A 24677-nucleotide genomic window follows, 5' to 3' on the forward strand; every position below is an offset into this window, starting at 1 on the left:
TATTCTCACAACATATTACCTTTGTGTTACCAGGGAACTTTTGTGTCCGAAGCAATGTTTTCGACAGGAAGACATTCATGTTGCAACGTGCACGGATCTTACTGTACTCCGACCTGACTCGGACTATTAATTTGCCTTGTCAAATTTAGTTTATATTCCATTATGTCGGATGCCTTGCTTCGTTGGTGTGTGGACCAATTACACCATACCTTTGGATTGGAAGCTTGTGAAGACATTGTCCAGTAAGTAAACAGTGTGTTTGAAAATGGTGTGTAAGCCAGCTGGCGTACTAGCAAACCCTAACACCAGAGCCTGTTTCAGGAGAGCCTTGCCACTCCCTATGGACCGAATTTGGCTGCAGTTCCACCAGAGTTCCACTGTGGGTGATCGCGAGCGAGTGCATGTTGAATGGGAGTCTATGAAGCTAAACGGCTAAATTAGTCTCTTTCGCCTGATTGTCGTTGAGAAATCTCCGATTTGATGGTAGTTTTTGCATGTTTAACATATATTATAGGTCGAAAGTTGAATGAACGAGTAGTTATGTCCTTTTGATTTCTTACAGGGTGAGTCGTTCTTGCCCATAACACGCTAGCATTCTGCTAATGAATGCTGATTGGTTAGTGAAGGACTGATACAACCAGAGCTCCCGCTTGATGGCATCCGAAGCGGAATCAGAATGTCAGAGTATTAGCAACAACATTAGCAAGCCAAAACTCTTTCTAGCATTATATATTGACAGGGAGAGCCTAACCTGTCAGCTGTGTTGTCGATGACCTGAGAGAAAAAAGTAAGTGACCAGAGCTTGCCGTAAAGCAGTAGCTCTGGTCGTACGATGTGTATGACGTCCATTACATTTTCAAAAGCTTTTTAGAACAGAAAGACGACTTTAAAACAATCTAACTGCCAGAAGTGTGTATTTTTTGGCCTCCCCTTTAGAATTCATAATTCAAATTACTAGACAAAACATTTATATCCTGAGAAAAGTGGATTTTGAGGGGTACCGCTCCATAGACCTCCATTCATTCTGCACTCGCTCGTTAGCGCCCTCACATGGAACTTCAACCAGTTCAGAACCCGGAAGTTTCCCGGGAGTGGCAGTTCTCTCTATATTAGACATTCTCTGCTAACACTAACCCTAACACCAGCTACTAGCTAGTTTAGCTAGTCAGCTATATTAAAATATTAATATTCAATTCAATATTAAAACCTGCAACGCATGGTAGATAGCTGGTGGAGGTGCATATTTACATAGCTAGTCTCCGTTTAGGTAGCTTGGCTACAATGAATATGGCTGTCAGTCATACCAGCCTATTTACTAATTACAAGCCTACTATTAGCCTAGTATTAATGTTATATCACTACGTGAGCGATCTTCAATGATGGCTATACGGCCATCAGAGGTAGTCAAAGTAGCCTACATGTATGACAACATACATTTTTGTCCTTAGGTACATTCTAGCCATAGACAATGCAGATGAGATGGCTGAATATGTTGGCGACCTCCTCCAAGGGACGGACGGGAGGAAAAGACAGTTTATAGACGAGCTGCTGGACAGGTGGCAGAAGACTCTGAGACAGACACCAGACAACTCTGGGATGTATCTCCTCAAAGACTCTGTCACAGGAGCAGGTAACATACTTTCTCCTGGCACAATACATTTAACAGAAATGCTGTTCATAATTCCTGTTGTGTACCAAGAATGTTTTGGTATGTATATGACTTGATTTCAAACCTAATGCATAACATTCATAACACAGTGAGTGTACACAATCTCATGCTGCCAACCTCAATTGTTAAGAAGATGATTGTAACACAAAGTTTTTATTTTTACTTAATTCTACAAGTCAATTAATAACTGTGTGGGCTTGATGACTATACACAATATGGCAAGTCTTTAATAACCAAATGTGTTTTTTCTCCAGATGGTATAGATATGACCAAAGACTGTCAAAAGAAAACCAAGCGCAAGGGCAGGAACAAGCAGGAGGTGATGGCAGTAAGCCAAGTGGAGATAGAACCTGAAGCAGTAAAAACTCCTATTGATTTAATGAAGGCTAGTACTCATCACCATGCACTCATCACCATGCACTTATCATCACATAGTTCACATGTTTTACCCTGACCACTTTCTGTTGCGTCTTGTATCTAAACTATCATTTTAATATGAATGTACCATGTTACCCACAGGCCCAAGAGAGTGGAAGTTCATCCTCACAAAAGAAAAAGAATAAGTTTGTAAATCTCTATGCCAAAGAAGGCCAGGACAAACTGGCAATCATGCTCCCTGGGCGCCACCCCTGTGACTGCCTGGCCCAAAAGCACAACCTTATCAATAACTGTATAAGCTGTGGTCGCATTGTATGTCAGCAGGAAGGGTCTGGCCCCTGCCTCTTCTGTGGAAGTCTGGTGAGAGAGATTTTACTGATGAGTTAGGATCCGGTTTTGTGCTCTTCCCTGATTTGTGTAGTTAAATGTATTTGTTGTATTTATATTTTTGATATTTGTACTTTACTAAATGTAATTCAGTTAGCCTCATATTCGAACACACTTCAAATCTGTTTGTCATAAAAACAAACATATGTAGCTCTCAAATAATACTGTAAAATAATAATACAATAATAATTCAATAATTTACCATTGCTTAATCAGGTGTGTACCATAGAAGAGCAAGAAATCTTGCAAAGAGACTCTAACAAAAGTCAGAAACTACGCAAGAAACTAATGGGAGGTAAGAGGCAAAATCATTCCAAATAGTTCAAAGTACAATTTTAAATGTAGTCAAGAGTTGTAATCCCAATATGTGTCTGTGTGAGCCAGAGGGGGATAGGGACCAACTTCCTCACCAGGAGGCTCGAATGAGTGCAGGGTTAGAAAAGGCCCTCCAGCACAAGGACAAACTACTGGAATATGACAAGAACAGGTACCTTATAAACATGATATACGTTCCAAATGTCTATCTGTGATATAATTGCTGTGTTGTCAGATAATTGGTGGGAATATGAAATAAAGTCTCATACCAGTTATAGATTTACAACAACATTTTGATATGCATTGAAAACCATACTTTTAATGTATTTTTGGCATCTTAAGCGTTGTCCTTGTGTTCAAAGCCAGGACATGAAATAGCGTTTACTTTATTTTGTCATCATATAAACAGTGTTAAGAGAACCCAGGTTCTGGATGATGAGTCTGACTACTTTGCCACCGACTCCAACCAGTGGCTCTCGCCAGGCGAGCGCGATAATCTGAGGAAACACGATGAGGAGCTTCGTGAGCTTCGCCACGCCTCCAGGAAGGACAGGAAAATTACACTAGACTTTGCAGGCAGACGGGTGCTGGATGAAGGACAGAACCTTAACCAATACTATAACAAGTGAGACCATTACATCCCCAATGACCTGCAAAGACTCCTCATGATTACATTGTTGAACCTCCATGCGTTTGGTGTAAAAATACTTAACATATACTCTGTTTCATGTAGGTTGGATGAGACAGTAAAGGCTCTCAGCACAGGCTCTCAGGTGAAGTCACCACAACGCTTTGAGGGACCAGGAGATCAACAGCACATGGGAGAGTTGGTTAACCCCAACATAGTGCAGTCTGCACCAGAAGTGAGTTATATTACAAATGTTACACATTGAGTTCAGAAACAGATTTCTTAATTGATCTCTTTAAAACGCATTGCCAGCGAATCCATTTCAAGATTGTAAGCTGTGATGCCATACCAGCTCCTATGGATGAATTTAACATAACGCAACATATTTTTACAATAACATTTCCTAAAAATATTTTATTTTTGGGTGTACTGTAAGAGCTGCTGTAGTACATATTCTAAAACTATTGTATTTCGGCCGCTACACATCAAAAAAGAGGCACAGTTTATCCAAAGCAGTGTCAGACAGGGCTGAATGACTTTAAATAGCGCTCCATCCCTGTTCTCTCAGAGGGAATGCTGCATATGTTTGAGTTTGTTAGAGCAGCCTTTGAAGTTTGCCAAGATGCTAAGCATGTGAACATGCTTGTCCATGTGGTGCCAGTGGGTGAATGTAGGCTGTGGTGAGAACTACCGGAAGAACCAGGGCAAAGGCCCGGTGCAGGAGGCTGCCAAGGCGGAGCGCTCCAGACTCCGTCTGCAGGACAGGGAGTTGCAGGAGATGGCTGACGGAGGCTGGTGCCTCAGCATGCACCAACCCTGGGCCTCGCTTTTGGTCAAAGGCATCAAGAGGTAATATGTTAAGAAGTTACTGACCATTATGTTAGTGGGTCAAATACATCAAGAGGTACTTATTCTATAGGGCATGTTAAAGAGTAATCTAGTCTTAGTCAAATGCATCAAGAGGTACTTAAGCCTCTTATGTTTTTTGGTGAATTTTTTGTTTGTCTCCTCTGGGGATTTAGGTGTATCGGTGATGATCTCTAGGCTTCTGTGATGCCCTTTGTGATATTAAAATTACTACTATTAATTACTACTACTAAGTACTTGTAAAAAGCGCTTTACAAATAAAGTTTGATATTAATTGGTTCATTATTCATTGATACCCTTCAATGATATGTCAATAAGGATCTTTACTTGGTCAAAGGCATCAGAGCAAGATACTCTAGCACTGTGATAACAATACAGTGTGTTTGTGTGTGTTCATGCAGAGTGGAGGGGCGCACCTGGTATACTTCTCACCGGGGTCGTCTTTGGATCGCTGCAGCAGGCAAGAAAGCCACCCCTCAGGAGATCACAGAGGTGGAAAACATGTATCGGCAAATATTCAAGAGAGGTACACTCACAGAGATGTTGGTCAGAAATAGAACAACTGTAACTTCAGTGTTATGTAATGGACAATGTAGTTTAATAAAACATGGAATCATGCAATTTAACATGACATCATAGACTCAAATTCTTTCGAAGGTTTTTGTGTAATCTGCCTTTTCTTGCAATATTTTACAGATGTCTCATTCATTGTTGTTACAATTTCTACAGATCCTAAATTTCCTAAAGACTACCCTACTAGCTGTCTGCTGGGATGTGTCAACATGACAGACTGTTTGACCCAGGAGGACTACAAAGAACAGGTCAGTGTGCTTTTATAAAGATCAGTACCAATACAAACACACATATACACTAAAACGTTTATGACAAACTCTGCTTGGAAAGTTCCTCTCATTGGTGACTTATCACCAAAAGTTTAGCCTGCAGCGGTAGTTATCCTTGCGTTTTATAATGCTGAAGGAGACATTACTTCTCCTTCACTTAAAATGTAAACATATTCTCAGTTCCTTAGCTGTTTATCTGAATTATTACAATTAAGATCATTGGGCCTGATTCTCGAACATTTTCTGAAGTTTGTTCTGAAATGTTTCTTGCGGGCTTCGGAAAAACAACGTAAGAAAAAGACATCCACCAAACTCATGAACGTTTGAAAATGTGTTCCATTCCAAGTTTTCTGAGCTGTGCTCCCTGGGAAGAGTTTTCTTAAGTTGAAAGTGTGTCCTCGTGCTCCTGAATTTGCATACATACATGCCCTGACAGCTCCTTATAAGGGCACGCAACAGCAGTGCCGTGTGCAGTCAGAATCGACACAATTAGGAAAGCAACAGGAATGCAAGTTATGTCCAATCAAAAAGCAATTGTGCCATATTGTATGCCTAGGGTGCACACTCGTCCCTTTAAATAGGTCGAGTGATCAGTGATAATTGGATGGGCTGGTTGAATTTTTATGATGTTCAAGTCCAAGTGCAAGTTAAAGGTTTTATTTGTCACATACAACATATTACGTTTAGACATACAATAAACATCCTATGTCAAAGCAAACACCTTCTTGCCAAAGCAAATTCCTTGTCTGTGCAAACTTTCATGGCAAATAAATCCCATTCTGATTATGATACCAGTAAGATGAGCAGTGAATTGTTCTCCACTGGATCTAACGTTGTGCACACTAAGCAAGGTAAATTATTATAATTATTTTAATCCGAGGATGTCTGTAGAGTTGATGTGAACGGAATCACTAACGATTTCTCATGGAGAGTTTACTTAAATGCAATTGGCCAGCTTGTGTTTTTTTAAGGAATCGCATTTGAGACAACTCTGGGCGATTTACGACTGCTATTTCAAGTTTGGAAAGTCTTCTGAAGTTCAGAACAAATCCCAGATGAGAAAAATGTCATGAATGCCAAATGTTTTCCTAAATCCAATTCAGAAGAAATTCCTTCTCAAATTCTTCTTACCTGCATTTGAGAATGAGGCCCATTGTTCTGATTGGGTCTGGGGCCAGAGTCTCCATACATACATTTTTACTGCTGCTATGCTATATCCCATCAGTAGAGGGCGTGCAGCTCCACACAAGAGTCTACTCTCGACCCTCTTTTTTGTACTGCAGACAACAACCACCCTTCTGCCCACCCACAGAGCAACAACACAATCCAGTCCGAGATTATACCTATCCTCTCACTACCTCCTCTGTAGCAACAATGAACATGAAACTCACAGATTATGATGCCTCTTCTGGCACGTGGCTGTGTGATAGTACGAGATGCAGGAAAGGGCTTATTGCAGGAAGGTTTGGATTGACTTGGTTCCCTTCTTGATGAATAATAAATCAATAGGCTCCACTGCTGCTGCCTGTACCCTTTTTATCTTTTGCCTTTCATGCTGTTTAAATGTCTGGATGCCTCCGCCTTAGACAATCCTTTGCAAAGAATGGTGTTGTCAAAACACAAATAATAAAGATGTTTCTAAAGCTGTTGTGTAGACAGTGACACTAAAAAGGGTTGGTAAAGCCTTTTTTATTTTTGTTATTGTTTTTTTATGGGTACATTTTACATTTGATTTGTTTAGCACATGGTTTTATCCAAAGCGACGTACAATTAATGCACACTGCGTTTTGAGAAGGTTATTTTTCTTTATAGATTTATTTTCTTAAAGTGCCAGTCACTTTGTTGACCTACAAAATTATCTGTGCTTCTTTAACCATGAAACATATGCTTTGGTCCTTTCGTTTACGTATAAATACATATTTGATCACATCCCTTTGTGTGGTTGCACCTGTGCTTGCGTGTGTGCGTTAGTGTGCGTGTGTGTGGCTGCCTGCGTGTGCCTTTGAGCAGATAAAGCCTGGCAAAGCATCCAGCCTCTAATTTACCTCGTTCTTTGTTTAATTTCCTCAATGTGATTGTGACAGTGTGAACATCTGTGCCTGCCTCCACCGCATCCTTACTCTCACCCCCCCCCCCCCCACACACACACACACACACACACACATGCTACCCTCTCACACACATTAGCTTTAATGAGATATTGACACAGACACAGTTGTTGAAATTGCACATGCTTCTTTTCTGCTGAGACACAAACTGCACTAGGGAAATGTAATTGCCTCTGATTAGGTTGCAATGATGTGTGTGTGTGTGGGGGTGGGGGGGTGGGTCGACAGTAAGTAACCATGATACTGATCGTTCATATCTGTCCTCATAATTTATGCAGACAACATGGAACTAGCATGAAGGTCTGATAAATATGTGTCATGCTTCTGCTTATCTTCCAACCTGTTTGGTAAAGATACTTTGTGCTATATAGTATTTTACCCTGTATTCCCTAGGGTCTATTTGTCCCACCTCTTTCTATTCTTTCAAGGGCCAGAAGATCATGGGTTTGCTGGTTGTGTGACTGCCCTTTCATTGTGTCTGTGTGTCTGTCTGGGTGTGTTTGGGGAGGGGGGGTGCAGAGGTTATAAATAACACTGCCACTCCACCCACCATACTCCATGACAAAAGCCCTCAGAGGAAAGTAAGCGGGTAGAGAACAGAAAGCTCTTGAAAGAGAACGACATTGAGAAACAAGCTGACCAGTACTGGGGCACAGACGCTTGTAATTATAACCCTTACTGTGTACTCAACGTAACCAATACCAAACATGGTCGAAATAGCATGTAGCAGCGAATGTATCACTTTTAATTCTTGTTTTTGTTAACTTATTTTAATACTTAAGTAGTGTATGCTAGGAAAAATAATGTCATGTCACTAACCCTTTTAGTCGTATGTTACAGGCAAGCTAGCTGTTTAATTGCGTGTGTTGGGGAGTCCTACGAGACTGAGGCTGCAACACATGTTAGTGCCTGTGTATAGGAAACATGTGAAATGCATGATGCAATCAAAGTATGAGAAGGTCTTTTGTTTAGAATTCACAGCACCACTTTACATTAAGGTTGCATGAACTACCATGTAACTACATAGCAGGACCTATAGTAACAACATTGTAGTAAGATATGAACTGCTATGTAGTTACACTTGATTACAGTTTAGCTGTACAAGTTATTACACAAGTAAAACGTGGTATGGGTTGGGCTTTACGTTGGGAAAACTTGGGCAGTTTAGAAAGGGGGTACCCGACGAGGGGTCTATTTAAGTGGTATGATGTAGCAATATAGATGAATCTCAGTGGAGAATGTGCTTTAACAATAGTGTGTTAAGTAGAAGGGGGTCTATTTGTCCCCTCAGGCAAAAAGGCTTCACATCGGCTTGACCAGACCAATTCTTCCTTTCATTAAACCATACCGCTGTATTGATGTTCTCCCAACATCCCTCCGTCTCTCACTCTGCCTTCCTCCCTCTATCCCTGCCCCCCCTCCCCCCCCCAGTGGTGATGGGCCTGTATGATCTATACCCCTACCTCTCCACCTCCCTCTCTGCTGTGCTCACCCAGCATGGGAGGAAGACATGCAGTTCAATGCACGTTTGGGAAAGAGGAGAAAGAGAGACAGGGAGCCATTTACAAAGCACACAAAGTGAAAGTCAGCAGTCTCTTCTCATTAGTCTAATTGTGGTTTATCGAATTGTACTGAATGTTTTGTATTTCCCCCCCAAATGGATCTATATTACATTTATTAAACATTTCAAAGACAGTCAATGCTTGAGAGATCAAGTTCATTTCATATCTGACAGATCATCTGAAAAGATCCCATGTGTTAATGCACGCATGTAGGGTAGGCTCCCCAATGTGTGCCCAATCGTGCATGTGAGCTCTGCATCTCCAGCTCATTGCACATCCTGCACACTCAGCCTCACACTCAGCCTCACACTCAGCCTCACACTCAGCCTCACACTCAGCCTCACACTCAGCCTCACACTCAGCCTCACACTCAGCCTCACACTCAGCCTCACACAGCCTCACACTGCTCTCCAATCTACCTTGAAGCAGAATCTCCATACTCAAGTCAAATGGAGTTGATTGATCTGAACTGGTAATAAGGCCTGGATTTACTCTCTGCTGCATAGCTTAGCTAGGCTTTAAATGAAAATGAAAAATACATTCTTATGTATTCCCAGTTTGGGATCATACACGTTGTACACATCAAGTTTAAAAATATAACCTTCCGGACAATCCCTTACAAGGGTTTTATGGGTGTTGACTTTGTATGCAATAAGCACTCTCTCTGCTGCATAGCTTAGCTAGGCTTTAAATTAAAATGAAAAGACATTCTTATATATTCCCAGTTTGGGATCATACACGTTGTACACATCAAGTTTAAAAATATAACCTTCCGGACAATCCCTTACAAGGGTTTTATGGGTGTGGACTTTGTATGCAATAAGCACCTTGTTTCAGGAGGAGAGAAATACATGAATGAGGTTAATTGCACACAGACAAGGAGCAGGATAATGGAACAGCTTACTTGTTTTACTAGTAGAACATGAGGGTGAGGTAACCTCAAAGTCTTTTCATCAGCCGATGTCTGATCAAGTTCAGGAAATTAAATTACTCAAAAGACTTAACAGCAGTCTTTAAAGCAGTATGGAAACTGGAGGCAGCGCAGTGTCTTGTACTGTTTAAGAAGACACATTGAGAGCACTAAGGCCCTATTTCACCATCGGTGAGAGCTGAGTGTTTTGTATTGATTTGTATTGACCATGAGGGAGCTTCAGTCCGTTTCAGGAAAGAGGTTCTACAGTGCTTCTGTGCATGTGTACGTGTAAGGGTACATTTATATGTGATAGAGTAGCTTTCCCCCAACAATCTTTGTCGATTAATAACACTTTGGGGAAAAAAACATTTATAGCTTAATGACCCCCTATCTCTGTTAGCACATGACCACACGATGATGAATCTATCCAAAAGTTTGCAGTAAGCAGCACTTTGGGGGCATGGCACATATGTGATATTTAACAGAAGTAATAAACTAGTCATAAACTAATGCTTAACCGTTATGCATTAAGCAGGCGAAGCTAATGTGGGACATTCCGTATGGCTTGTCAGTGGTCAGACCTCTAGAGAGGCTCTCCTTGTCAGTGCAGCCAAAGGCTCCAACTGGTGCATACGTTTCTTTGTAGTAATGTAAAATTTATATGTTAAAAAGCCCATCCTTAACAAACACACACACACACACACACTATGGCACACACTCTCACACAGTGGATTTATTGGAAAGAGTCCAAAGGAAGTCAGGCAGGCCTATTTTCTCCTCTTCTTTTTTCTCTTTAATGTTGTATGACTCTTATGTAGGCCTGCTGTCTTTCCTTCCCCCTGTCTTTATCTCTCCATCTCCTCATTTTTCTCCCTCTCCTCCTCAAGAAAAGACATCGGTTTTCCTGTTAGGGCCATGAGTGTGGACGTGGTCACGGGAGAATTCAATTTTGCCTGGAACAGGCTTCATTATGTCTGGTGTGTTTGTGTGTGTGCAAGCTCATACTTGAGGAACAGAGGGAGTGTGAGTAGAAGCATGTGCATGTGAGTAGAGTGTTAGCAAGTAAGACAGACTTGGAGCAGTCACCCCAATTTGTACACCCCCCCCTCACCCAACCTCGACTACAGTCTTGTGAGCACACACACACTTCCTTTCCGTTTCCATGCTGGGCAGTTTGCCACAGTGGAGAGGTCAGACAGCATGTGATTCTGTCATGTGTAGAATGCATTCAGCAAGGATCTCTGCCACAGGACCACAACACCAAATCGCATAGGGCCATCTGCCAGAGTAAGTAGTTTAGTTGTTGTCAATTTCTCAGACTACATAACATGGCTTGCTTGCCATTTCAGTTTGTGGAAACCTGTCAGTTGGGGTCTTTTGTTATGTCTGGCACATTCATATTAATTTACCATTGACAGCTGAGGAGTTATGATGTGCTTGCCCTTCATGGTGACTCACTTTAGCAGTGAAACTTAACTATAACCTCTTAAGAGTTCACTAGATGTGAGTTAAATATGACAGAGATGACAGAAATATGACACTAGATGTGAGTTAAATATTAAATATGCAGTGTAATCTGTACAAATGTGGACTTCTAATTACTTCTTTTAAAGTAGATTGTAACAGAGCTATGTTGACGCATTAAAATGTTTTGTAATAGAGCCACATAAGATATACTTGTATTTCCCCTATAGGCTTAACTGTCTCTGGGTACAAATGTGCTGGTCCCTAAAATCCTAAGTTAATGGTTTACTAAGGGTCTGTTTATTCCGTTTATTCATCTTTTTCATACACTTCAATGAAAATATCCAGGGAGGAAGAGGTTAATGTCCTTATAAAACTTGAAGACTAACAAGGAAAAGAAAACAGGAATTCCTTTGCCTGAAATGCTGCAATCCATCAGAACCTTGCCAAAGGCTAAGCCCCCCCACCCCCACCCCTTATATGCTTTTAATGAAGTAAAGAGTCAATATGTTAGCTGTTCTTTTCTCCAGTATCTCTCCACATCTGGCTCACACACTGGAGGATGCCCCAAAATGTTTTGCTGTGAGGCCTGTGTTCATGCCAGTTTTCTGTTGGTAATGTTTGAATGGAAGATGGTGAGTCTCTAGGTGTATACCAAACAGCCATTTGTCCAGCTATTTACAGTCATTGGAAATAGGAAATGTCTGAATATGTGCCTTTGTGTACTTCAGCTTTCAGTATCACAAAAATGCATGCACATGTATTTGCAGTGTAAAATGTTTTAATCCAGTTGACATAGCAGTCATTGCTGCCTCGTGCTTGGTCACATATTAATTTAAACGTTTATTTTATTCATTTAGCTGTGGATGAGATATGTTCATGTCCGCGTGTGTGTCCATGCGTATTCATAGGATGGGTGCAGAGGACATCACCCTGTCAGGCCTCCGCCCAGTAGCATCACGACCACAGGCATCTGTCTTCATGACACGGGCGGGCGGAGAATCAGAGGAGAGATAGAGGAGAGAGGGCTTGGGAGAATGAGAACCTCAGGGTCAGAGATTACAAACTCAATTGTGTTGTGGCGGCTAAGGGTTGTCTGCTCAGCAAGTTCCTCCCTGAGATAGATCAGAGGGTGGAAAGGAACAAGTATGTCCGCCTCATCTCTTCCTCCTTCTATCTCTCTGTGTGTCCTTTGCACAGCAAAGATATCCTGCCTTCATTGAATACTACAGGTTTGTCCCAGAGGGAAATGCTCTTGTAGATAAATCCAAGTTTCTAACATTTCTTCTCGTGCTCACATACACTTGGAATGGAACTTGAAGGAAACAGAGTGATATTATATTGATATGATAATACTGAGAAGTATATTGTAAATGCTTATGAAACATGTTTAGTTCCATTTGACAAATTACATCTTAAGGGATCCCTTTCTGACAGGATATTTTTTATTATTGTGTGTAGTTTCATGAGCATTTTTTAAATTACCAGTTTAAGAATCAACGTAACACATTCGGCTTTGTGGAAAGATGAGAACGACATTCCCAAACTGCTCATTGTGTCAGTCCTTGGAGATGTCTTAACAACCAATTATTTTACCTTCTCACCCTTTCTGAACTCCAAAGCCTCACTTGAACCATAAGGTCAAATGAATATGAGTCCTTTAGAATCATGTCAACTAGATCCTACTGTACATCTGTTTTCAACAGTTCCATGTGCAAGCTGCCAAAAAAGAAACCCAGACAGAGAAACTGAGAGAGGGAGAGAGAGAAAGCCAGCTATTACCCACTGTGTCTGAGTGAATACAGATGGGGGGGGCCAGCAAAAAAAAAGAAAGAGGAAAAACAAGAATCAAAGCAAATACTCACCTCAGGAGACAGATGTGTCATAAAGTCCCACTCCTTCTCGATTTCCATATTATGAAATCAAAATGCCCGCCATGAAACGGTTTGTTACCTGACTTGAAATCGGATCCATTCTACTGACAGCGGCTGCGCCAAAAAGGGATGGATTTGTGGTGGCGATAAAAGAACATTGGGGGGGGGAATAAGAAGTTAAGTTTTAATGCTTCAGATTCCCATGGTGTTCTTTGATGTCTGAGTTGGAAGGTAGACATGGTAATGGTCACCAAGGGAGAGGTATGTGTGTGTTTGTGAGTTGTGTGTGTGAGAGCAGTGTGTAGATGTAGTAGGTAGAGGAAGTGGGTTAAAGGCTTGTCCTAGGCAAAGAGTTTAGACTACCTATCTGGCTCAGCTGTAATGGGATCCAGATGGATGGTAAGTCAACGGCTTAATCAAATGTTTGCCATTATCCAATCATTTTAAAGTGATTTTTCCCTAGTACTGTTTCTATTACTTTTACCATTGCTACGTGTAAGAAATAGCATTACAGTAAGAGTGTTAGAACATGTGCTATACTTCCTTTCCACATTGGCCTAAGTGCATTAACTATCCAACAACTGTGCCACAAATAAACACACCCCAAAGTTTTAACTTTTTTCTCACACTTGCGTTTTAGTCCATATGTGTACAGTAGATATTATTCACTCCATGGTTCTTAGACACTTTTCATATCCCTTAACAGTGGACCAACTGTGTGTGTGAGACATAGCCCCATGCCAGGGAAAGTTCCAGCACTTTGACTCGCTAAGTCTAAAAGAGCTTGACTGTTGTGAGGCAGTCTTGTTTTCCTACTGCCTCAAGGCCCACCACGGGAGGTGAAGTCATAAACATGGCTGGGAAAAGTGGAACCGGGCTAAGCGAGGCAGCCTGTGTAAATCTCCCTCCTGCGCAAACACATGACTTCACTACACCTGTCATCACCAGAGCTAGCTAAATGGCTAATGTTTGTCTTGTTCTCGAGGCAAGGTCCTCTTTGTAAGTAAATCGTTTGCTGAGGGGAGAGGTAGAAAACGAGCCTCACCGCTAATTAACAGGAGAGTTTTATAGAAAATATTCAATTTGTAACAATAACTTATGTTGTGCATATCATGAGGCTTTAAGTTGAAACAGACTTTTTATTATCATAAAATAATGATATTCCTTTATTTGAAGTATTTTATGAGCATACACAAGCAAAATGTGTACTTGTGTCTAGTTTGATCACAGTGACAGCTATCTTAAAAAACATAATCTGCAGTTTATGCCAGTAGATGAGGGCTGCCTGTAAGATCAGATATCATTGTATATATCCTTGAATGGCTCAAAGGGGTGTGTTTTTGCAGTTGAGTACATCGACACAATGGCAGGAAAAGAAAAAAACAATACTAGTGCTTAGCTCCTTAGAACTAGACACGTCTCTCCTCACGTTGAGGGTATTAATAATGTAAATATTCAAGAGCCTATGTTGGACACTCTTCGATAATTAATGTTCACTCTCCAACTTGACACCAGTTGATTCTGTGGCTGAGGGAGTGTGTTGAATTATTAATTCTCATCTCTGCAAAACTCAATATGACGAGTTGGAGAAGGCCTGCCCAAGCTGCCCACTCTGATGGAGCAATTTTATATTGATTTGAATTACTCTCTTGTAGAGCTTTGTGGTGGCAAAAAAAATCTGTAATAAAGGTTTTCAGCCCCAACATGTAAGTGTGTTTATATGCTGTTGGCTCTCTCAAAGGGAATGAGTTAGGTTTTAATTTGGGTTTGCGGGCTTGTAATAAAATTGGATGGTTGCATTTTCAGTTCCAAATCTATTGTCCTTCTTGCCATAAGTCTTTCAGTAAGATCTGACATATTGAGCCTTGATCCAGCTGTTTTTGACATTTCAGTGGTCTACACTATTGTTACGAAACAATCACTTCCAGTTTTTAAAACCATTAGTATGTCAAATACAGCATATCCCCATTTAGCTACAGTTTAGGATAAGTTAATTTATTATTATGGCACTGTGAAAGATAAGTGTAATAGGATATTGGAACATTGTAAAAATGATATGGATATAGCAGGCCAGCTTTACCACCGCCTCTCATCCTTTCATGAAGTGATCCCCTGAGATGTTAACACCCTGTCACCTCACAGGCGTCGCTTATCAACAGGGCTGAGTTGGATCCATCTGTTTCTTCATTTTGAGGGTTAAACCAGCCTTGACAGAGCCCTCCACTTATTATTTCACCTTTTCTCCTCCTTCCCTGGAGAAAACCACTCTCCTTTTCACCCTTTTTTTCTCTCCTGCTCTCAGTGACCCCACCTGTATTTCGCCCTTGCTGTCTAATCCCAAATCTCCCTTTGTCTCTTGCCATCCTGTCACACGGCTCCCTCTCCCCGGCTCTCTTCTCCTCTCTCCCTCTCTTCCAGCCCCAACCCCTTTCCCCATCCTCCTCATTTTTTAAAAGGCTTTCGCCACATGCTGTCTGTTCCCCTGCCTTGGTAGCACTCAACTGCCAATGAAGGCTGTGTTCATTGGGCTGAGATTGAATGCAGTCAAGCGGGGACGTGGCTAGGGCTTGGGGCCGAGCCAGACACACAGCCCTCCTATTACCACACAGACACCTGACCTGGCCCCACTCTGCCCTCCCCATCTCCCTCCCACCCCACCATTGGTGAAGGAGATTGCTTGTCCCTGCCTGCCATAATTGCCATCAGCAGAGTGTGTTTTTGGACTGTCCCATGACTAGTTTACACCCGAAAGGTTCTGGGTTCTTGTAACCAAGAGTAAACAGTTCAAGGCATTCTTTTTCTTAAATTCATATAAACTTAGTTCTTTGTTTTCAACTATCCTAGACCTGGAACAGGGGCCTACTTGAGTATTGTATAAAAAGGTCTTGGGTGGGCCACTGAGGTGGCTGTGTCCTATTTCTGCCCTCTGATCTAGTATGACCCACATCTCCCCCTCCCCCTCAACCAGACTTTCCTCTTTGTACCATGTTCTCTCTTTCCTCAGCAGACTATGTGAATTTCATATCATTACAGCCAGTTACTGTTGCAGTCCCACTGGCAATATCCCAGCAAATTGAAAAGAATGGTTTTTTTGGAGACAGAATGGGTCAGTTATTGACTTGGCAGAGTTGACAGAGGCAAATGGCTAATGTTTTTCCCCCTTCCACTGCTTCATTTGCTGTCTGTCTCTGTTTATTGGGCTTGAATTTTCATTCAATAAAATCCTGAGCTGCAGCAAAGTTGCTTGCCAACTCTAAGGAGCTACAGTACATGTAGGTCACAACCTTTATGTTGACTAGACACTTAAAATATCATGAATCTTGAGAATCTCACTTTGCTGTGATAGCTTTTAACATGGTTTGAGAAACTGTTTTCTACAAATTATTATTCTCCAATAAGTTCTTAAATAACTTCGTTTAGAAGTGGTTCTATGACCACTTTCTTCATGGAAGTTGGCATTTTAATTCAGTTTTAATTTTAATGTGTATTCGTCATTGCCTATGTACTTTGAGTAACAGCCACAAATGCTTCCCTTGTTTCATGCCCTTTCTATTAACACGATATAGAAACAATTAAATGGGGGAGGGGAGGCAGAGAATCTAGATTCAACAGCTTTAAATGCTAATTAGCTAATGGAGGATGAAAGAGAAGGCAGAAAGAGCTGCATTTAACATGAGCTCACTTGACCACTTTGTTGAGTGAGCACATTTACACTCCATTCGTTATACTTTCTTTCACACCCAAGAACGTATGGATTTACCATGAAAATGTAATGAAGGTTTAACTTGGTTTAGATTCATTCAAACTTAACCGATGACACGTAAATGTATTGTGTTGTTGTCACACTCCAAAAGCACATAAGAAATTATTTGTTGGAACTTTCCAACTAACCATTGGTTTCTTGCTTCTTGTTTGTGATGTTTTACCAATATACTGCTGATAACAACCATGCCAATTTTTTCATGTTGTTTTCAAGTTGTTGTCTACAGTCACAAATGGGATGTTTCACCATTATGTGTCATTCATTGAAGCAATGTTAAGGAAACTCACTCATTTCCTGTTTAGAAGTCATGCATGGTCAACTCACTATTGGCTCATCCATGTCTTACTTGTGTTGTTAAGTGTGAAAGGGACATTACATTCACAGACCAGCAGTACTTTCATCTCCATTCTGTTTAATACAAAACATACAACAATTGTAAAATATTTCTAGAACATAATCTCCATATTTTGTTTGAGTGAAATAAGGAAGAAAAACATGTATACATCATTTTTTAAATCCTGCCTGAACAACAAGGACCACAAGTGTTTACATCTTTTATCACATAACGGGTATTACAGTAATCCCTCAACATGGACTGCAATCTAAGATAAACAACTCCACCATCCCTCTCACTTTGTTAGGGACCACACAGAGAGACAGTGTGCTTGTCGATTTTCACCTTAAAGCTCTTGAGTTTATCACAACCTGCAGTGCTCCTTTGAGAGGGAGAGAGACTCAGAGACAGAGAGAGATTGAGACAGAGGTTGTAAGAAGGAAAAAAAAGCATGCAGTCATAAAAAGCTGATGCTTCCTGGCTGCGAAGATGCAATCATTGGCACTATCTGATAGCGGTGGAGGAAATTGGATGAGCTGAAAACTGTTAGCCCCAGACAATTTGGAAAGATGACTCCTTTGTCATGGCTGTGTCAGTCAACCCCTCACCCCCAGCACCACTCTCATCTGAACAGCCGATAAATAAGACACAGAGAAGATCTTTCTGGGCTACATTGCAGTCTTTGCAACGTTTGGGTCAAATAAAGTTGCTTATTTTAGATCTTGTTGATTTGGCATTAAGTGTGTTGTGAGGTGGTGCAAGAAACCACTCAAAGTAGGTCATCATGTCTTTTGACAACATTGTTATCCACTTCTTGTACACATCAAATTCTTTTATTTTTGTACAGACGGACTCAAATTTGTTGGTACTCGTACAGCTCATTGAAATAATGCTTCATTCTTTCTGAAACGATCTACCTGGAAGTAGTCGCTGTGTTGTTTGGTATCATTATGACCCAAAACACACAGCTAAGAGAAGGCACCCATCAAACCTGAGGGAGCAAAAGCAGTTTGCTAAGGAAGAGTTGGCCAAACTACCGGGGTTTTTTTGTGGAGAGGTACCAACAAATTTGAGCACATTTGTATGTTTTGTCTTCCCTCTAGGTTTTTACATATTTGTGACACTATCACTTCACTCACGTATACAGAAGCAATGCATTTTCAAGTGTGTGTAGTGGAGAAACAGCTCTGTGAGGTGATAGCTCACTACTCACATCCCTTAACTGTCTCCTCCCTGCAGTTTCCCAAGACATGTGAAGAGTCGGCATCTCCATTTGTTTTCATCTGCACCAACCCTCAGGAGCTGGTAGTGAAGTTCCCCATGAAAGGGAAGCACAAGATCTGTAAGTCCTTCCTTTTCCATAAAATACTCATGTTTTGTATGAGATCTTGATTAATATGCACTTGTGTAGTAGATAAACGCCTTCTCTCAAACACACACAAAAACACATTTTTATTATGCACCCAAGTGCCTTTCAAAAAAGCCGCCTGTAAGGGCAGGATTCTGTTACCCAGGCGACGTGCAAGGCTCAATTTCCGCAATGTTGTCAGTGCATTGTGTGATTTATAATGGGCTGAGCACATTCTCATGCGGTAGCTAGGCCAGAAAAACAATGTACCTGCAGGTGATTTTCTTAATGTTTGAAAATCTCTCAAGGAGCAAGAGGCAGTGCATGCTCCTTTTAAGGTCCTTTAAAGTTCAACTGTAGATTTTTGGAATAGTTATCATAAAAAGGCTTGAAATGCCCTTTTCCTCAAATAAATAAGGTTTTTCTTGAGATGAATGCCAATGTTTGAAATCGTGGCACACCTCCAAAGGGTAAATGTCCTTATGTCCTGCTTGGATCTACTGAGCCACAGTACATACATCTGAAAATAACATGCTTTGAGGGGATACTTATCTTTATTCTATGCCTTTTGTGGTCAGTTCTGATTGTATATTAATAATTAAAAAGCGTGCTTTCTGTAACAGAGAAATCTTGAGGTAAAATGTGTATTTGTCTTTTTTAGAAAGTTTCCATGAATATATACATACACACACTGCATGTGTCCAAATATTTTTTCATATACGTTTTAGAAATGTTTTCACAATTCACCTTTTTATAGCTGGAGGAATGAAGGAATTTGGCTGAACCAGCCAACGAATGCTAGCTATAGGTTTAGTGTCTGTTAGCTGACTAGTCTACTTACTGCATTTCATGCTGATTTGACCACTTTTGTATCTTGTTGTGTATGCCAATACGGGGAAATGTGTGAGTGTGCTTTTGTTAGGAAGGCTCATACGAGGTGCTGCATTTTCCTTCATTCATCCAGTTACATGGATTGCATTCCACTCTCAACCACTCACCGCTTCATTGCAGTGTTAAAGCTGAAGGTCACCCCAAATGTCTAGAGCTGTTGGGTATTCGAGCAAGTGTCTCTCTATTGCAATCTCTTTATCCTTTTCTTTCTCTCGTCTGTGTGAATATGACTTGTTAGAGTAAGAGAGCTCCCTTACTATACGTGAGAGGGCTAAGAATGGACCACACGTACGCACACACACATACACACAAAGCTTGGTTGATTTGGATCAATTTTGCTCCCATGGCCAAACAAGAATGACCTGTCAATCAATCATTCAACTAGGGAGCACCGGAGAGCCAGGTCATTTTATCAGAATCTGGAGCTGAGACCCTACCAATATCTGCAATTTAATTTGGGTCAGGTAATAGTCTGTAACACCATTTACTCACAGTCACTGTATTAGCTGGGCCTCCTTTAACATGGATTTTAATGGTTTGGTTCATTCATTTGGCCCATAATTATATTTATGAAAATAATGAAAATCTTTATATTGATAAAAGTTAATCTAATGAAGTTCACAATGCATCTTGAATGGATTGACTGACATTTGGGATTGATACTTGCATGTTAGTTGCTTCATCTCGAAACATATCTGTATTAACATGTAGTATGCGTTTTTATGGACAAAGCCTGTGGGAATACTGTGATAATTCATTTTGAAGCATGTTAATCTACCGTAGGCCTATATTTACTTGTCAGTTCTTAAAAGCTACATGTCTTGGGAGTTGTGAGTACATCACAAGCAATGTTTACTTGTTTACTCCCTTTGTATTGTTGGATCCCATACATTCTGTGCTTTTCTCACTGTAATCATCATGTAATTTGCATTGTTTGCTTACATTAACAAGCACTGCAATATTTATGGATTTGATCCCTTAGGTGGTGGCTTGCATACAGAAATGCCCGGGTATTTCCAATGAAGTTGTGTGGAGAATTTGTTGTAGTAACCATCAGTTGTACTATTACCTCGTGGCTACCCTTTTGTTTCACGTGTGAAAACAAGGCACCATGGGATTGAAAACAGAGAAAGCCAATTAGCGAGCCAGCGTCCAGCTTTTCTCCTGAGGTGGTCATGATTTTTTTCTCCTTTCTTCTTCTCCTGTCCCCTATCTCCTTCTGTCATTTTTTCCATGCTTGTCTTCTGGGGACACAGAAAGGGTTTCAGAAAAGGAGGAAGTCCTTTTTCGTTATTTATTCATAGATTCCATTTAATATTCATGCCTTTTCCAGGGCTATCTGGGTGCGAAGGAGAATTTGCTGCCTTGGAGGCGGCTGGGCCAAAATCTGGTTTCAGCTCCAATGAGCCTAGCTGATGAAGGGAAAGAAGGAAGCGCGAGAGAGAGAGGAAGGTGGAGGGTTTTATGTGTTCTCCAGTAAATGCGAGGCAGGCCTGAAAGGTGACAGGCTGTGTTTATTACTGAGCTGTCATGCGGTTAATAGGGAGAGTAGAGTGGAGCTTGGCTGCCAGAGACTCGACCAGCCAGTCAGCTAAGCTAGTAGATAGAGGGGGGATGGGGGAGGCTGTAAAGAGACCAGCAATAGGAATATGGTATTGCGGTTGACTCCTCGAAGGACAAGGGATTTTATACAAGAAATCCTGATATTTATCTCTTCTTCATCTCTGTTACATGTGATCTGTGATAGTCCAATTTTCTTCTGTTATCTCTCCCATCTTCTAATCAGTCATTTGTGGTGACTAATTCCTGATTACTTCCCACTCCTACTGTCTATTCTCTTCTCTTTCAATCCCTCACTTCACTGTCCTTTCCTCTCTTCCCATCTTCCATTCTCTCTCCTTATCTTCCTCTGTTAAGCCCTTTGCAGTAGATCGATCCTTGGTCAGAGCTGTGCAGGCAAATGTAGACAGATGTGGTTGATAGTGATCAATGACCTTGATTAGCGAGAGATTATCCGGGTGTGAGGCAGTACTGGCCCAAGCTAACATTGATTGCACTTAGGCCACTGCCTTGTTTTTGTTAATTTGTCAGGTTAGGAATTGAGGATCAATAGCAGGTTTATTTGCCTATACTGAGCAGCACAAGGGATGAGGATGAGGTTATTATGGTCGTTTTCAATTGGTCATGGTCACTGACTGGGCTGGGATATACTTTAGGGCTATAGATTTCAATAATTTATTTCACTACATTTTCTGTAGTTAATCGTTCTCAAATGTTACATTTGCTTTGGGGCTCTAAATAATTGTAGTATTGTTTTTAAAACATTGTGCATTCAAGCTCAAGTAATCTAACAAAGATTGGTACGTGTTGCTTATGACCTTGTCCATGGCCCTACAATGTGAAAATGGCAGAATATTAGCCTCCTGCATTTTCCCTCTTCCCTTTTTGTGGAGACACAGATGCAATAGCTATTAGACTCAGGCAGACTTCACAGCCATGTCAACATGGCAGACTTTTACAGACCAAGTGAAGTCAAAGTAAACAGCGCTTGTGTAGGGCCCTGTGTGGCTAAGCAGTGATCCAGGAACGTGGTCGACATTTCCCTGTGACTCCAAACAGACCGTGACTCCAGTCCTCATTACAAGAGCGGGTCAGACCACCTGAGTAGGGAAAATAAATAATGCAGAGATAATCTGAGTGCTGCCACCTCACTGACACCATACCCGGTCCACCCCCGCTCTTTGCCATGTGGTTGAACCCAAATCCTGGTGGAGTTACAGGACATACTGTAGTCAGTAAACTCATTATTTGGCACCTCATTTTACTGTACTTTCTTTTTATATCCTTCCAATGATTGATGGCAGAACACCTATGTTACCTTTTTCATCACAGAAAACACATTTAAAGCATACCCAGAGATAGACACATGACAATGATGTTTGACAACTTGACCATGCCCTTTTGATGATATGTTTCTCCACTATGTTGCACCCCTATACCGGCAATGGCCAACAGCTTTGGTCTGGGAAAAAACCCACTGTGCAAAATTCAGTTCTCTATCTTAATTCAATCCTAATTTTCTCCAACTGAGGGAATGAAAAGTCCAAGATAACATAGTTGAAATTCCAATTAAGTCTTATAGCAGTGGTGAGCTGAATGTGATATTTCCCCCTGTTTCTCTCTTTGTCCTTCTCATTTATGTTTAGCTTTGAAAATGTATTTCCTACTTTGTTATTAGAGGCAAGAGCCCTTGACTTGTTGGCCCCCAGCCTCTGCCAAGACAGCCATTTAAGCTGTGATTAAAAATGTATATCTGAGTGGGAGGCTGGGATGAGAGAGGGAAGTGGAGGGAGAGAAAGACTATTCCATGGCGAGATGAGAGTCCACATTTGGAGAGAGGAGCAGCCCAAGCAGCAGCTGCTCCCTGATAGCAGGTTGGAAGGTCTCTTCAGTACTCGGCCGTGTTCAACTGCTCGCCTCATGCCCTGCCCTGAATAATGCATTAGACAACTACAGGGCCCCTTGTGTTAGACCCAGAGAGCAGAGTAGCAGCCATGGTACTAGAGCATACAAGTGAAGATCTCACACACTTACTCTCCCTACCCCCACTGAGCACCTATCCATGTTATGAATGCACTGTGTTGACACGGCAGCAACCAGACCGGTTATAACACCATATAATCCCCTGACTGGCTCAGAAGGACCCCTGTCTTGTAATGTGTCAAAGGCAATTATATTCATGTGCATCTGCAAAAATGTGTGTCATTTGCTGTCATTTCCATGCGTGACTTTATTTTTATCCTGTATTTTTGGGTCAGCATAGTTGTCTTAGTGTCTTTAAGGTGTTGTAGGTTTCTGGCTCTGTTCAGAAATAAGCATTTACAATTACAGAGCAAAATAGCATTTGAGAATAAGAGGGCAAGGCTGTCATTATGATAAAACCCAGTATTTTTTATAAATGTTCATCTCAAGGGTAATTGAAAATTTGCATTTCTTTCAACAAGGTCACTGGAAGTAGAGGGACAGCAATATTTGTAAACTAGCCTGTATTACTATTAGCCATTAGCCTGAAACCTTGGCCCTTGCTCTGAAAGCTAAACACAAACACCTTGGAGCCAGAGGGGCCTGACCCTGAGTTCAACCAATGATGAGCAGAGGCTTTCATGACCCCCTGTGTTCTCCCACCTTCCCCTCCCCCCTCCCTCCCACTCTATAGTCTTTCATTACAGTGTTTCACTGAGTCCATTACCCAACCGTAATGTGCACTTAGCTGCCTAATCTCCACCGACATGCGACTCCCCCAGTGCACTAGACACACTGTTTCTCATTTGAACGGGGACATCCTCTGAGGACGGCAATTTACGGGTTATTCAGATGAGGAATGCGTCCCCTCCCCTCTTTCCCCAGCCAGATTTCTGTTATTGCAGTCTATCTCTCCCTCTTCTTGCTTCTTACGTAATTTTTTAATTCTGTCCTATTTCCTTGTGGCTGCTGCTGCTGTTGCCGGTCATGGTGGTGTTTGCAATGCTAATGAGGCAAGGCAGCAAGCAACGGTTTGTGGGGGGAGAATCTTTCCGAAAAGATGGGGATATGGTAATACAGCAATCTCAAACACAAGAGAGGTGCTCTAGAGAAAGCTGTACATTCTGTTCTTTTGTATGTATGAGACGTGTCATATAAGGAACCTTCAGAGAAACCAGTCTTGCATATATTGCTGTTAATTGTTCAGGACTGTTGGTTTTTATTAATATTTTAACCATTGCAATGTTCCTTCTCAATTTTCTCCAATTTGAATGTATTTGAGTTTTTTGCACCAGGCTTTTTATCTTCTCCTTGCTGAATCAGAATTAATGTTTGAAGCCAGAAGGTTCTCCACTGTGGAGAAGTAAGGACATGTCAAAGTAATTGGAGCTCTTTCTCAAGAGGTGGCACCTGCAGGCAGTTCCTGCTTAGTGTTTCCTCCCCTTAGCTCACCACCAATCGGGTGAAAATATCTTCTAACTGTCATGAGAGCCCAAGCAAGGACCCCTCAAGTGGATTTATGACAAATTAAAATTTGCCTAAGATGGTTCCTTGGTTTTGTTAAGGATTTAAACGATTTATGGCTAGAAATGGTAGCATTGTGTTTGTCATCTTTCTTGTAGTGAATAAGAGTAGGTTAATGATGTCAGTGTTCTTGCTTATTGTCAGAGTCTTTTTTGTGTCTTTTTCTTTAGTCTTATTTACTCTTATAAAGTCCCCCATGCAACTCTACACCATTTATTTTTGTTTCCAAAGTCCATTTGTAGATGCACTAATATACCTGACTTCTCATGATGCAACACAATGTTTTTA

At 41.3% G+C, this 24677-nt stretch overlaps 1 protein-coding gene across 4 annotated transcripts in view; it reads left to right on the plus strand.

The window, feature by feature from the left end:
- Nucleotides 1–62: 62 nt before the first annotated feature.
- Nucleotides 63–24677, plus strand: part of trip4 (thyroid hormone receptor interactor 4) — a 36954-nt gene continuing 12339 nt past the window's right edge. The window contains exons 1-12 of one of the 4 annotated variants that reach the window (XM_084683062.1): nt 63–242; nt 1449–1630; nt 1924–2054; nt 2189–2407; nt 2651–2729; nt 2819–2921; nt 3159–3374; nt 3483–3612; nt 4039–4226; nt 4646–4770; nt 4974–5065; nt 8626–8894. In XM_084683062.1, coding sequence (XP_084539188.1) covers nt 163–242; nt 1449–1630; nt 1924–2054; nt 2189–2407; nt 2651–2729; nt 2819–2921; nt 3159–3374; nt 3483–3612; nt 4039–4226; nt 4646–4770; nt 4974–5065; nt 8626–8631 — 1551 coding nt within the window. In that variant the 5' untranslated portion in view covers nt 63–162 and the 3' untranslated portion in view covers nt 8632–8894. Of the gene's footprint in view, nt 243–657; nt 788–1084; nt 1237–1448; nt 1631–1923; nt 2055–2188; nt 2408–2650; nt 2730–2818; nt 2922–3158; nt 3375–3482; nt 3613–4038; nt 4227–4645; nt 4771–4973; nt 5066–8625; nt 8895–18343; nt 18447–24677 lie in introns of those variants that run through there. The other 3 variants (XM_084683059.1, XM_084683061.1, XM_084683060.1) reach the window with 3 other exon arrangements.

This window comes from Hypomesus nipponensis, chromosome 19, assembly GCF_054491055.1.
Source record: "Hypomesus nipponensis isolate SF chromosome 19, ASM5449105v1, whole genome shotgun sequence".
NCBI lineage: Eukaryota > Metazoa > Chordata > Actinopteri > Osmeriformes > Osmeridae > Hypomesus > Hypomesus nipponensis.